Source organism: Juglans microcarpa x Juglans regia, chromosome 4S (genome assembly GCF_004785595.1).
Source record: "Juglans microcarpa x Juglans regia isolate MS1-56 chromosome 4S, Jm3101_v1.0, whole genome shotgun sequence".
In the NCBI taxonomy this organism is placed as follows: Eukaryota; Viridiplantae; Streptophyta; class Magnoliopsida; order Fagales; family Juglandaceae; genus Juglans; species Juglans microcarpa x Juglans regia.
This window is the reverse complement of record NC_054601.1, coordinates 24426088-24440482: the sequence shown is the minus strand read 5'-3', so window position 1 is coordinate 24440482 and position 14395 is coordinate 24426088. Positions and strand designations below refer to the sequence as shown.

General features: G+C 37.1%; 1 protein-coding gene and 1 long non-coding RNA gene across 2 annotated transcripts; both read right to left on the bottom strand.

The window, feature by feature from the left end:
* Nucleotides 1-1221: 1221 nt before the first annotated feature.
* LOC121262192 lies at nucleotides 1222-5943 on the bottom strand. The gene is made up of 5 exons (XM_041164593.1): nucleotides 5919-5943; nucleotides 5355-5573; nucleotides 3800-4122; nucleotides 3177-3686; nucleotides 1222-1290 (listed from the first exon to the last, which is right to left on the bottom strand). Exons 1-5 carry the CDS (start codon nucleotides 5941-5943, stop codon nucleotides 1222-1224), a joined length of 1146 nt encoding a protein of 381 aa, XP_041020527.1.
* A 579-nt stretch (nucleotides 5944-6522) lies between these two features.
* On the bottom strand, nucleotides 6523-8348 carry LOC121261895. Its single transcript, XR_005940024.1, has 3 exons — nucleotides 8221-8348; nucleotides 7593-7721; nucleotides 6523-6604 (listed from the first exon to the last, which is right to left on the bottom strand). It is a non-coding gene; the product is annotated as an uncharacterized LOC121261895 (long non-coding RNA).
* Nucleotides 8349-14395: the final 6047 nt, after the last annotated feature.

The window sequence follows — 14395 nt, the reverse complement described above, 5'->3', positions numbered from 1 at the left end:
GCAAAAATATATTTAAATCACGATAGTTATTTGAAAAAATACTTATAGTGCTATATAATAATTTCCAAACGATCACGTTGGTGCAAAAGGTGGTGGCTCAGCAACGAAACAGTCTAAAATACACTGTGGCCGTGAGTCTCAAATACCCACTATTGAATGGGGACAAACTAAGACCTGAAACTGATAGGGTAGGGCTTAGAGAGGTTGGTGAAACTAATGGTGGTGGTGGTTTGCCGAGGGTGGCGGCGCAAATGGTGGTTTTAGGCCAAAGATGTCCAAATCGGAAATAGAGATAGATAGGTTTCACCGGTGAAGGATCGGAGCTGGGGTTGGGTCCATTGGGTTGTTAGGAGGTCGAGAATGAAGTGGTGAAGAAATGGTGGCCGGAGGTGGCGCGACGGCGGCGTGCGAGCTCAAGGAACACCGGCGAGATAGGGGCTGGGATTGACCGGGAGTGGTCGCCGGCCGATGGGGGAGGGAACGGGAGGGGCGGTGTCGCGCACGGCGGCGCGACGGCGGTGGGTTGGGTGAGGAAGACGCGGACGCACGGGAAAGGGAATGGGAAGGGCTGTCGCGCGAGGGAGAGTTGAGGGGGAAAAAAAAAAGAGGAAAGAAAAGAAAAAAGTTAAAAGAAAAATGAAGGGAAAGAAATGAGGTCCAATCCTCATATCTTGGGTCACAGAAAATGATCCGACGAAAATAATTTTAAAACAGCAAATCCATTAAAATAAATTAAACGTAATGATACAATGAAAATAAAATAATTAAATCTTACAATCAATTAATTTAAAAAGAAGAACAATTTAAATGTACAACAATAAATAAATATTAAGAAAACATAACAATTTAATTTTCACAATTTAAAGATCATAAAATAAATCATTTAAAATATCCGATAATTTTAAAACAAGAGAATAATTTTTTGAATTATTAAAATAATCATTCAATAAAAATATACTAAAATACGGGGTGTTACATGCCGCAAATAGTTTTTTAAGTTAAAAGGTCTATTTATTTAAATGGATTTATTTCTATAAGAAATTTTTACCACGAGATCACGTCGGCAAGTAAAACTTTGTGAAAAATTTCTTTTTGCGAAAAAAAATAAAAATTTGCAACGACAAGAACTCGTTGTAAATAAACTTATTAGAGACCTAGCTTAGAGAGAGATCGGGCCACCAACCAAAGAGGAGATTCACAGAGGCATTGGTGTTTTTCCCATCACAAGTTACCAATGAAGGCACTCCAGCCATCGCACACTGCTGACTCATACGGCTCCTCTTTCTTTCTCTGAGACAACACAATACAAATAACCCAAGCATACAAATAAGCCAAACAGGCGCATGAATATCAATAAAATTTCATGAACGAGTTCGTAAGTTTCTCTTCTACAAAAATATATCAACATAAAGTGAGAGAGGTAAACGAGTATTATTATGTTAAATTATAGTACAATGACATATATCAAATCTGCATTATATTCTATCGAGACCATAGAATATTTGTGACCTAAAGCTTTGATACTACATATTAAATATTTTAACATGAACATTAATATAAGGATCTTTGATTTTCTATGATCTATGATAATAATTAACAACGGTTAAAACATATACCTTCTTCGTCTTAGTTCGATGGAGAATTTGACCGGACTATGAGAGAATGATCATCCTACCAATGTTTCCTCCAAGTGTCTTCCGATGACTAGATGAACAATTATGTTATTATAAGTGAGAACCCTTAATCCCTTAGTGCTATAAATGGACTTTTGGTTATCATGAGATCTAAAGGTATTTGTATCCCACTATAACTCATTAATTAATTGATAATATTTGAACTAGTTTAAACTCGTTAGGTTACTAACCCATGAGAATATAGGTGTGTTGATCATAGAATTTTAATAAAAATCTTACACTTTATACTCGCAGTCTCCTTTTCTTCTTCTTCATTGGACTGGGTGACGAGGAAGTGCTTGTAAATCTCTATATGGTGGGCTCTAGGAAGGGAAAGGGAGAAGAGGGACTAGGGTGCGGCATTAGAGAAAAAAAAAACCGCTAGTTTGTGGAAATGGCCAATGGTTAGAATAATTAAAAGGAAAATGCTTGGTTATCACTTAAATTTGCTCCCAAAGTGCGACTAATGCATTTTGGTATTTTTTAAATCTTTAAAAAAGTTTTCATTAGTGAATTTGTATGTATGTTTTTTTTTTTAAATTTAAAACAAAAACCAAAATGCACTAAGGGCACATTTGGAGTAGGGTAGACCGCTCCTGCACATTTTTTTTTCATTAGTGCTACCCGCTCATGCAGGGATAGGGTAGACCATTCCCTACACCCTACCCCCACATGCGCTGGGGGTAGGGTTTTCATCCCCACACTCTGCCCGGTGGGAACCACTCATTCGGACCTCCCTCCTCTCCCCCCCCCCCCCCCCCGGCTCCAATAGTTCCTAAGGATCATTGGGCCCATAAATTAATCCTCGGCCCAAATGTGACCAAAAACATATTTTTAGAGGTAAATTATAAATTTAAATTTGTAAATATGATCCTAATTTAAAAACTAAGAAAATAATTTTTAAATTTGCTAGTGCATATTATGTAGAAGTTAATGTAGCTTAATGTGATCTTTATATAGGAAGTCAAAATAGTACAAGTGTCTTAATTAAACAATGTGGAATCCTTGAGGCCAACAATATCCGAGCGTCACGACTTCCTCGAAAGGCTCGAGGGCGCCACACTCTAGCTAGAAACTAAAGTTCAAGTTTCCTTTTCTTCTTTTGCATTGGAATAAACAATTTAGGATGTGCAATGGTATGCAAGCCCTAAAACAAGTGTGCTAGCACAAAGCAACCAAAGGCAGGTTTCAATGATGAGATAGAACAAGCGATAGGAAAGATAATTCATGAATTTCATCGTACATTCTATATGTAGTATATCATGCCAAACAATTCTTTTTTCCTTTTTGTCCAAAACTGCTCAAACGTAATCACACACGGAGAGAACCTTATTCCACATATAAAATACAAAAAAAGGAGATAAAAGAAAAGGAAAACTAAATAGAAAAAAGGCACATTACTTAGAGAACGGACACCTTGTAGCTACGTCGCGGCACCTTCGAGAAGGTAGATTCTATAAGATCAAAATACAACGGAAAATGCATCACAGCAAAAAAAGTTACCGGTAGGCAGGTTGCTGCATACACTGGATACGCCACATATTTTAACTTATCGTCTATCACAAAGCGATGTCCCGAGCAGAAGGAAATCAACATCGCGGCTATGGCAAAGAACAAGGACGTTAAACCTATCAAGAGCTTCAATGGCAAGCCCTTTCCGAAATCTCTTTCTTTATTCCTTGATGTTAAGATGGAGAGGAACGTCACCAAAGCCGTGACCGAGAAGCAGAGTGCGATGAGTGATGAGATGGCAAAGAGGTGGAATGGGGTTCTGTTTTCAAATGTTGGAGTGCCAATATTATCCCTTATGCCTCCAGGAACTGCAGAGGAGGTGGCAAAGGCCACGGTGGCTATGAGTCCAGCGACAACGGAGTAGGATTCGGAGGTTTTAATTAACCACTTGCCACCGTCCTTGACGAGCTGCTGGTGTTTTGCGACGAATAGTTCCTCAGGGGTTTTGTCGTCCTTGTTGCGGCAGGTAAGAAAGTTACAGGGAATTTTCTCTGTGACGAACTGCATGAAGCCAAGCATCAAGTGCGAAAACATGACAAAAATTAATTATTACAAATATATATATATTTATTTTTATAAATATATATAGTTTTTTCTATATGCATACCTCAAACCACTTGATGTACATATTGCATTTGCAAGGCCTCCCCGGGAATCAGCCAAGGCCTATATTCTCCAACCTCAGCCGCGAGATGAGCTGCATTATTCCCACTTGTATCCACCACCCGTAACACCCTGTCTTTGATCATGACATTTTTTTTCAACAGGATTTGAAATACACGTGGTTGTCTGTACTGCACCGCCAATAACATTACATTCTTGTTTTCTTTATTCACTTCATTTATGGCAATCGGAAACAGTTCCAGAACTTTCTCTACAATTTCGGAAATGCCATTTCGCGAAGCAATTAATAAAGGATCTTCTAGTTCGTTCCCACCTATATATTAACCCGAAAGGTCAATAATATAAGGAAAATAACAAAATTAATAATAATAATAACAATAACAATAATAATAATAATTAGCTTTGTAACTTATGAGATTTGCTCGAACCCCTCTTATTCGAGGGACCATCAATATTAATTGGGGATTGAGCTGTCTCCATGCATATGCTTAGTTGCCATTATTATGAATGGTTGAGGTGGCTTGATTCGTGTTGAAAAAGCACATCTACTAATTTTTCGCTCGAGCAGTGATTTTGTTGCTCGAGCGAAGCTTTAGACAGATTATTCGTTCATCAATTGCTCGACAGTCAGCTGGAGCAAGACCAGAACTCGCTTGACACTCACTTTGAGCAAAATCCAAGTAGAGAGTTTGCTCGTTACCCACTCGACACTCAGCTTGAACAGACGCCAACCCTAGTGTTCACTCGAGCCTCTCTCGACATGCTGCTTGAGCGAATGTCTATATTATAGGGTTTTGCGCCCATTTCAGTATAAATACATGTTATTTTCAATGTATTTTGAATTTTGAGCAACCAGAATACAAAGAGACGAAGATATATAGATCCTTTTGTGAGACTCTTGAGAGTTCATTGGGTGTATTGGAACTCTGGGATTGAGAATTTTGTAATCGATCTCTTATACTTCAGCTTTGTTGATAGTGAAATTCATTGAAACTGACCCAACCAGTGAACGTAGGCTCACATTGAGCCGAACTACTTAAATCTTAGTATTCTGTGTATGATTATTAGTTTTACTTCCACTATTTTCACTTTAACTTAGTCGTCGATAACTAGTTAATCCTAACATGAACTACTTGATTTAGCCAAATTATTGGTTTCCCGGCCTTTATTAATCATTAATGAAATGGAACTTTCTCTAACTTTCTCTAACATTTTTCTAACCTAAACATACCCCAGCGTCATTTCTCACCTTGCGCAAGGTGAGAAATGACCCTTATTCCAGAAAGGTAAATACTCCCTTAACACTTAATAATTCTGCTGCCCTCTTTGCCCGGAGTACTCTCAGACAGTTATTTATTTATGGGCTTACTCTCAGGAAATTGCTTTTACGACCGGGGTAGCTACAATGCTGCACATGAGTGGTGGTCTTCTCAACCATATTCTTGGACAAGCCGTTTACAAGAACAGATCATGCAGGTCCCTCATGAGCAGGAAAAAAGTTAGATATGAGTTTTGGAGATCAAGGCTAGTTCTTGACTGGATTACCTTCACTGTTGTCATCTTCAGTATCGGGAACATCGTCTGGAGTTATTCGGTCCAGATCTATTGTGCTTGTATCAGACCGTTGCAAGCTTAAGGGCTTCTTTCCACTGTAATAATATTCGGACAACACATCGACACTACTCCCCAGAAGTTCGTTCATGATCAGAATGGACAACTTGTGCTGCTTTTTCTCGTCATATATCTTTCTTATCGCGAGAATTCCTTGTTAACATCATAGACAAAATAGCGTAATTAAGAAACTACTAGACATGACAGCTATATATTGTATGACCGAAGTACTATAAAATTAGGTAGGTAATTATGCTCAGAAGAAAAACAAATAAATCTGGATACATATTAAAACCATGCGCGTGTGTGTGTGTTATGCGTACTGTCTAAATATAAATATTTAAGATATGATCATTAAGAATGCACATGATGACATAATCATAACAAAGGGGTATTAGTAAATGGAATTTAAGGACACGCAATATAATTAATATTCCCAGAATCTCGATCTGTGAACTTTTCCTCAAAATTAGTTACTTTGGTTGTATACTGACATACCTAGAGCAATTAGAACTATCACCATTGTCCTGTTTGCGAGCTTGATTATTTTGTAGAGAATTTGAAGAGCTACGAGTTCTGTAGAAAATACAAGTATTAATTCATTATAATGATAAAATATAAATGTTAGGTTTACAACACAACCAGAACACAATAATGAAAAATTGGCAGAACAATTTATATACACACAACATGGTATGCTTTTAGGTTAACAATTAATTTATTGACACAAACAGTTGGATTTTTTTTTTTTTGCTCGTTTTGGTTTAAATATTTTCAGAATATAGGAGCTATATATTATAGAGTAATGCTACTCATTATCTTAATTTTCATCATTCTATGATGTGACATTAAATGATTGGAGATTATTTATTATATTTAATTTGAGAACCTATCATCTAATGCTACATCATGGGATGATAAGATGATGATGATAAAATGGATGATAAATAGATTTTTTCTATATGATATGGTTCTGAAAGTCATGATTTCTGAAATTGATGGGAGTTCATGCATATATATATATATATATATATATATATATATATATATTTATATATTTATATATTTGAGCTTGCTTTCAAACATTCTACCGCATTACTTGCCTGGATGTACTGGCTGTCTTTCGGGCCTCTCTTCATCTCTCTCTCTGACCTTATTTCTGATAGCGAGTCCTAATTGCAGTACTTGACAAAAGAAGAAAAATTCAGTCAGTACCGCATATTAGCAAAATGAATCGATCGTGACAACATATAGAACTACTTAAACTGTAAAATAATGCAGCTTGGAAGCAGCAAGTAATTAAACTTGCAGTTAACTTTCTTAGTATCATTTTAAAGTTTTTTTTTCCCGTCTCAGAAGTTAATATTTAGCTGTACTTTCTGCAACATGAAATCAAAAACTTGAACCGAGTTGAATCGAGTGTTTAATGTTCAAGCATTGTACGTCCAATATCGACTTATTGGTATTCAATGTCTATGTTCAAGCGTTGTCCATTAATTACATATTAGTCGTTTGATTAATTTATTATTTTCTTGAACAATGCTTACATATACATAAGAATGTTGTGTTTGTAATAAATTATATGTTTCAATAATTGTTTCTAAATATTTTGAGAAACCAATTAGTTTTCCATTTATATATATATATATATATATATATATACATATATATATATATATATATATATAGTATGATCATGTGTTTACATATACATTGATACATATCTACACATGACACTTATATTCATGAGAATTTAAACAACATCTATCACATCAGAAACAATATGATTCCATCATATTTTTTCAAATTTAATTTTTTTTTTCATTGTAAGACTAAAAATAATACTATAAAAACAGTAAATACAAAATTATTATATGAGGATGTTATAATATATATATATATATATATATGTATATATGATCGAGTTGCCTAGCTAGTTGTTTAAATAACTTCGATTCGCTTAATAAATTAGCAAAAACTTTTGTTCAAGCTTGGTGCATTTATTAAACAAATGGAACTCAATCAAGTTTTTACAACTTGAGCTAAAAAGTTTTTCATGAACAAATGTTCCCATTTGCAAGTCAATTTGCCTTTGCTTGGTGTACTTTTTGTCATCCTGCGATGTATATAGGAAATTACCAGTCAAGAAAAGGAAAAAATAAAGTTACATACCGAAGCTAACGAAATTCCAAAACAATTGAAAGAAGTCGATGCATGCTCTGTAGTTCTCAGGAAATTTTGGATTCCAATTTGTCGGGCGATCATCATTTTGTTCCACGTCGTGCTCATCAACAAATATGCCTTCCAAATTAAGAAACAGCAAGGGATCATAAGTCATACAAAAAAGAACAAAATCATATATTGTACTAGAGATCAAGTTTCATACAATCATTTAACCACCATTTGATTATATATCATTCTTTCATATAATCTCTATGTCACACGTGGTAAGGATCATTTCTATTTCACTTGAAACAGATAAAATAATCTATTTAGAGCAAAATACGGAATAATTTGATGATCATTATGTTTCTAATAAAGGTCAAACAGACAAGCTGTGAAATGATCAAACCACTCAACAGTACAGCTTTATACTAAACGAATACTACGAAAGATCGAAATTCAAGTCAATATTCTACATGACTATGCAAGCTTATATAGTTAAGAATATCATCGTTAGCAAATAATGGCATGCATAAGTTAAAATAATAAACACCATTAATCATGCACCATCCTTTTGAATTAAAAGAGGTTGAAAGATAATTTTTTTTGAACGCGGCGATAAATTGGGAATATGTACAGTGATAAATGATTGTTTTGCACAATCCATGAACAAGAAGACTCCCGCTTCTGAAAGCCGAAGGCTTGCCCGCTAGTATATGTAGAGGTGCTGTTCCTTCCTTATTGGCAACGTTACACCATTTCCCGCAAGACTTGGGTACTGTTCAAAGCAAAGTATATATGCTAGAAAGAATTATGATCCACATGTAGTTCTTAAAAAAGAAAAAAGAAAAAAGAAAAAAAGGGACCATATACCATTGTTACCAGTCTGCCACGCGTTTTTCATGAATAAGCTAGCTGTTAGATGGGCCAAACTAGTAACGGACGTGGCAGTATAAGGATGTTATTGAGTTTACACTCATCATCCCCACAAATACACAGTACCATACCTTTTTCTATTTTTTTTTTAAATTTTGATTTTATTCTTTTTAAACTAATTAAAATTTTCTATTTATTAGATGGAGGGGCGCCCACGTGGGGCTGACCCCCTCCTGCTTGTAACGCATGGCTGTAACGCATGTTTAAGCCGTTCTATGACACAATTGAAGGCTGGCCTTTAAGGCCACCCGTGCATAGGAGAACTATATATAATCCTATTCAATTGTGTTTTTGGTACTATCAGAAAAGTAGAAAAAGACTCTCTCTCTTTTTGTTCTCTCTTGATAAAATATTTAGGATGTGGATTTGTTAAGTGTTACTCTAGTTTCATACTACGAAGTACACTTTCGCCACTAAGAGGAAACGCTTGGAGTTTATCAATCTGGAAAAACTTGTGGAGCAATTCTTTAAGCTGAGTTTGAGGTATTTTTCCGCTGTGCATTCTAACATTGGTATCAGAGCCATGTTTTAAATTACTTCCAGTTTATAATATTTTCTCGCATATGCTTGAGATTTGTATGGTGTTCTTTTTATCCTCTCTTTTTTTTTATCTGTTTAAAAAAAAATGCGCACTAGGTGGTGCTGCGAGCACCAACGCAATGGTGCTGCGCGCACCACCGCAAGGCGCTGCGGGCTCCAGGTGGTGCTGCGCGCACCACCGCAAGGTGCTGCTCGCACCACAGCGGTGCTGCGCGCACCACGGAGGTGCAGCGGCGTGCTGCTGTGGAACGGCTACTGTTCACATGAACAGTAGCCGATGGAGGAAGAAGATGACCATTAGGTCATTTGACTTCCATGGGCTTGGGCCTCACGGCCCAGCTCAAACGTTTTTGTTTTTTTTTTTCTGATGACTCGGGCTTGGCTTGGCCCAATTTGTAACACCCCGCATTTTAGTGTATTTTTACTAAAGGATTATTTTTATTTATTTAAATTTTATTCTCGTATTTTAAAATTGGTTGGGTTTTTAATGAGTTTATTTCTATGATTTTAATTGGTGGAAATTAATTTTTATGTGCTTTCTTAATATTTATTTATTGTTGTGCATTTAAATTGTTTTTCATATTTAATTAATTACCGTGGATTTAATTATTTCAATTTGACTTTACCATTACGTTTAAATTATTTTATTTAACTTGAGGTTTTGAAATCGTTTCCGTTGGATCATTTTTGTGACCCAAGTTATGAGGATTGGACCTCATTTCTTTTCCCTCTATTTTTTCTTTTCCTTTTCTTTTCTTTTCTTTCTTTTCTTTTTTTTCTTTTCTTTTTTTTCCTCCTTATTTCCCCTCCCCGCGCGCGGACCCAGCTCCCTCTCACTCTCTCTCTCTCGCCGTGCATCCATCTCTCCCCCAGCCCGCCGCCGTGCGCCGGCGGTGGTCGACACCGCCCGGCTCCCCAGCTTCCCCAGCCACCGGCGACGCCACACCTCCGTTTCCAGCTCCATTCGCGCCGCCGTTGGCCACCACGAGCCCATTCAAGCCGCGGCGTCACTTTCGTTCCAGCGCCGCCGTCGCGCCACCTCCGGCCACTATCTTCCTACCACTTCATCCTCGACCTCTTGGCAACCCATTGGACCCAACCCCAGCTCCGATCCGTCACCGGTGAAGCCCCACCAAGTCCATCTCCGATTTGCACTTTTCGGGCCTAAAACCGCCCCTTGCGCCGCCACCCACGGCAAACCACCACCACCACTAGCTTCACCGACCTCCCTAGGCCCTACCCTATCAATCTTGGGTCTTCGTTTGTCCTCGTTGAAAAATGGGTATTTGTGACCCACGGCCACAGTGTATTTTACACTGTGGTGTTGCTCAAACGTCGCCTTTTTCTACTTCGCGATCCTCGGAAAATTATTATATTGCACTGTAAGTATTTCTCCAAAGAACTTTCGTAATTTAAATGTATTTTTTGCACTAACCCATTTCACTGTGTTTTTGGCATGCCGGACTGAGTCCGAGGAGTTCGGGGGTCGGATGGATTTGTGATTGGAGTTGTTTGGTTGATTTGGTTGATTGGATATTTGTTGTTGATGGGTTGGTTGGATTTGTTGGTTTGGATATTGTGTTGGTACATGTGCATTTCATTATTTCATGCATGATCATGTTTGTAAAAGAAAACTGGGTTTTCGTGTATTGCATTCATGTTCATGTGATTTGAAAAGCTATGATTTTATGTGATGATATTTTTGGTGCGTGTGTATCACGACCCCAAGCCGAGATGGGGCATTAACTCGGTGGAGCTCCTCTGGTTACTCGGGAGCGGAATATACTGAGTAACGTCCCCTGGGTTGTCGCCGGGCGACAATGGGATCGGACGAGATGGTCTCGTGCCGACTCCGTGGTCCTTCTGCTGGCGGGGACTAGAGGATGTCTGGCCACGTACGCGCTGGGCGCGGAACTGGGCATCGCTCGTTGCGTAGTGTGAGTGCTTGGCCACGTACGCGCTGGGCGCGGAACTGAGCACCGCTGCGAAGCCAGGACGTGCGGATGGTCCATAGGGGAGACCATGGTGCATATGGAAATAATGCATGGTGCATTTGGGATTAATGCACTATTTTCTGGGAAAATAGTGCGAGTTGATTTTTGGGTAAATCATTTTCTGGGAAAATGATTTACGGATAATTTGGACCAAAATGGGATTTTGGTGTGTGTTGGAAATTTATCATTTTCGGGAAAATAATGTTTTGTGGAAAATGTATGTTTTCATGTGCATGCATGTTAGTTGCATTTAATACATTTTGTATTATATTGTTGTTTGGGTTATACTTACCTGCGAGACCATTTTGTGGTGTCGCAGATTTTGATGCTGAGGAGGAGGAGGGCGAGCCGGAGGAGACGGCTCCGCCTGAGGAGTGATCTAGGATCACTCGTTTGTACATTTAGAACTATTGTAAAATATTTTCAGGGATGACTGTATAATTGCTATTTAAATCTTTACTGATGTTTGATTGTAATTAAATTCTGGTACTTAGTTGACTATCCGCTGCGTTATTTTATTTGAACACTGTTGCATTTACACACACTGGCACTTCGTTGGGATGTGTGACCGTGTTGTCACCATCCTGGCGTTTCAATCCCTGTGTATTTTTATAAGGGGGATTGGGGGCGCCACAGGTGGTATCAGAGCAGTTCGGCTCTGGGTAAAACCACATGTCCCTTAGGATAGTACCAGAAAATTTTTTTTATTATTTTAAAATAATAAAATTTTTGTTTAAGTGGTGTAAGTTAAGTTATTTATTTTATATTATGAGTTTATTGCTATTTTATTTTATGTTAATTGATGTTATTTGATTTAATTGATTTTATTGCTTTAATTAGTGTTTACCCTTGGTTGAGTATGGTTTTATTGGCTTTATTTATTTTATTGTATAATAATTCTGTTGTTTATTTATTTTATTGTATAATAATTTCATTGTTTATTTATTTATTTGTATGTCATTTTAATTTAATTGTTTTATTTTATGGCGGATTATTTTATTGTTATATTTATTTTATGGTGAACTACTTCATTGGTTTTATGCATTTTGTCGTATGTTATTTTATTTATGGAATTTTATTTGGTTTTGTTCGAAATTGAAAGGCGGGTTAAGGGTTATGTTATGACAGGAAGATGGTACGACTGAGAAGGCCATTGTTAGGCTTAAATATTGGTATAGTAGGCCTGAACTCTTGGTGATTGGTTGTTTTAATATCAAGGCTCGAATATCAGGATCTGGGAGAACTCTTTGGATTAGGTATTCAAGTTGCTGCTAAGGAGGGGAATAGTTTTTAATTGCTTAGGATAATTGAGGATTTAGGTTCCGTAGAATTTAGGTAATGAGTCTTTGGGGTAGGGGGTTGTAAGTTCAACGAATGTCAATGTTAGATTTATGAGAAGTTCATCTAAGGTTTGTGGCCCCATAGTTTTTTGAAAATAAGTTAATGGGATTTAAGCTGGTAGGTTCAACAAGCAATTAAGAGATTACTTAGACTAGAAGTTTTTGATCTTGCCGACCTCGATAAGCAATTTGATAACATTTGGGGTTTTAGAATTTACAAGTTTTATAAGGAGAATGTTTTAGATTTGAGTTCATCAATCTTGAGGATTTCAGGAAATGATTTATATCTGGGTTAAGGTTTTAGAATTGCAGAGTTGAACGGCTGAATTAAAATAGGATTGATCTGAGTTAAGTTACTGATATGAGAATTTTTAGGGGAGAATTTCTTTGGAGATGGAAGATATTGATCTAGTTCGGTTAATAATTATTTTTAGCATGAGGTTACAGTGTCAGGTTGAGGATTTAATTTATACCAATTTTAAGGATAATAGATAGTGACGATTTAAGAAATGATTCTTATTGATTTCGAGGATATAGGTTTAGTGATGGAAATGGTAATGAGGATCACTTGCACGTTTGGAGGATTATTGGTTTTGGCTAAGGGTGCGTAAGATTGATGTATAGTAGTGGTGAGTGGTTATGGATTTCAGAGAGTATTGGTCCTAGTCTCATTTGGTTTGAAAGAAGTGGTTTTGGTTGGTGTGGAAGAGGAGTCAACACAATAGTAGTAATTCAAGAGACTTTGGCTTGGAGTTTTTGGTGAGTCGATCGAAGTGTGCAATTGAAGTGGGTTACTCAATGAATCATGGTTGGGAATAGTTATTGTGATTATCTTCAGGAATTAATTGTGACTTGAGGTTACCTAGGAATTTAAATTTTAAGGTTATACTTTCTTTTGGAGTTTGAGCATCTAGTTGGTTGAATGAAGGACATTGTTATTTAACTTGAAGAGAGATTGATGGGATGTCACGTATGGTATATGAAAAGATATTTGAAGCTTAGGCATCAACAGTGGATAATATGATCAAGTATGTGGGGGTAATAAAGCATTAGGATCCTTGGGTGCTTTGCAATGGCTTTGGGTAGATTGAAGATTTGATCAGTATGGTTTGCCCTGAGGTTTAATAGTGATGTGCTATTGAAGGAACTAGTTGTGTTAATACTAGCTTATTGGAGTAGAAATAGGTGGGCGAGTTACCAAGGAAGTTTTGTTAATGTTTTGGTGAAGTCAATGGTGGTTCGCTGTGAGTTTAGTCACCGTTAGATTAGAGGATGTTTAGAATGTAGTTGGTGAGCTTTCGGGTTTAGGTTGTTAGGTAGAAATCTCTAGGCACTCTTTTTGATTCGCTAGGTTGGAATTGAGTCTTTTAAAGTATGTTTCTTATCTTAGAAGAGATGAGTGTATTTTGGGTTGAGGTTGGTTATTTTCAAATTGGGATGCTGAGGTTGTTTGATATTGGGTTTCTGTCTTTGATTATGGTTGTTTTTTTTTTTTTTTTTTGAATTTGATTTTGATCAAGGCAGCAGAAGTTAATTGAGGAATTTGAGTTATAACTCGTGGTTTTGGGAGAGAGAGTGTTTTTCTACCAAATTGTGATAAGGGTTTTGGTTAGTAGGGTGGAGCCACCTTGTACTCGATGGTGTTAGTTTCATGAGAACGTAATGTTTTATGCATGTGGCGAATCAGAGTGCGCAGCAGAAGCGTGGTATTTTTGTTGTAGTCAGGAATTCAAGTTGTGCTGATTTGAAGAATTAACGGTGACTTGAATTTTGAGAAGATATTTGTAATTGGAGATTAATCATTTGGTTGTGCAATTTGTTATTGATGGTTAACATTGGAAGTGGCTATTAGGTTTCCAATAGTAGAATTCAATAAAGGTTTAGAAGTTGGAGCATAGGAGTTGATTGCAGTTGGCACATATTATTGTAAGGGCTTTTGATCATTGGAATTTATTGGATGTTGTATTAAGGTTCTCGAGGAAATGAGATTTTTGGATAGCAG

Coding starts and splice junctions, on each gene's coding strand:
- LOC121262192 (XM_041164593.1), bottom strand. CDS start 5,943: ATGGTGATAGTTCTAATTGCTCTAG. Junction 5,574..5,918: donor GATAGTTCTAATTGCTCTAG/GTATGTCAGTAT, acceptor GATGTTAACAAG/GAATTCTCGCGATAAGAAAG. Junction 1,291..3,176: donor ATGCAGCAACCTGCCTACCG/GTAACTTTTTTT, acceptor GTGTTGTCTCAG/AGAAAGAAAGAGGAGCCGTA.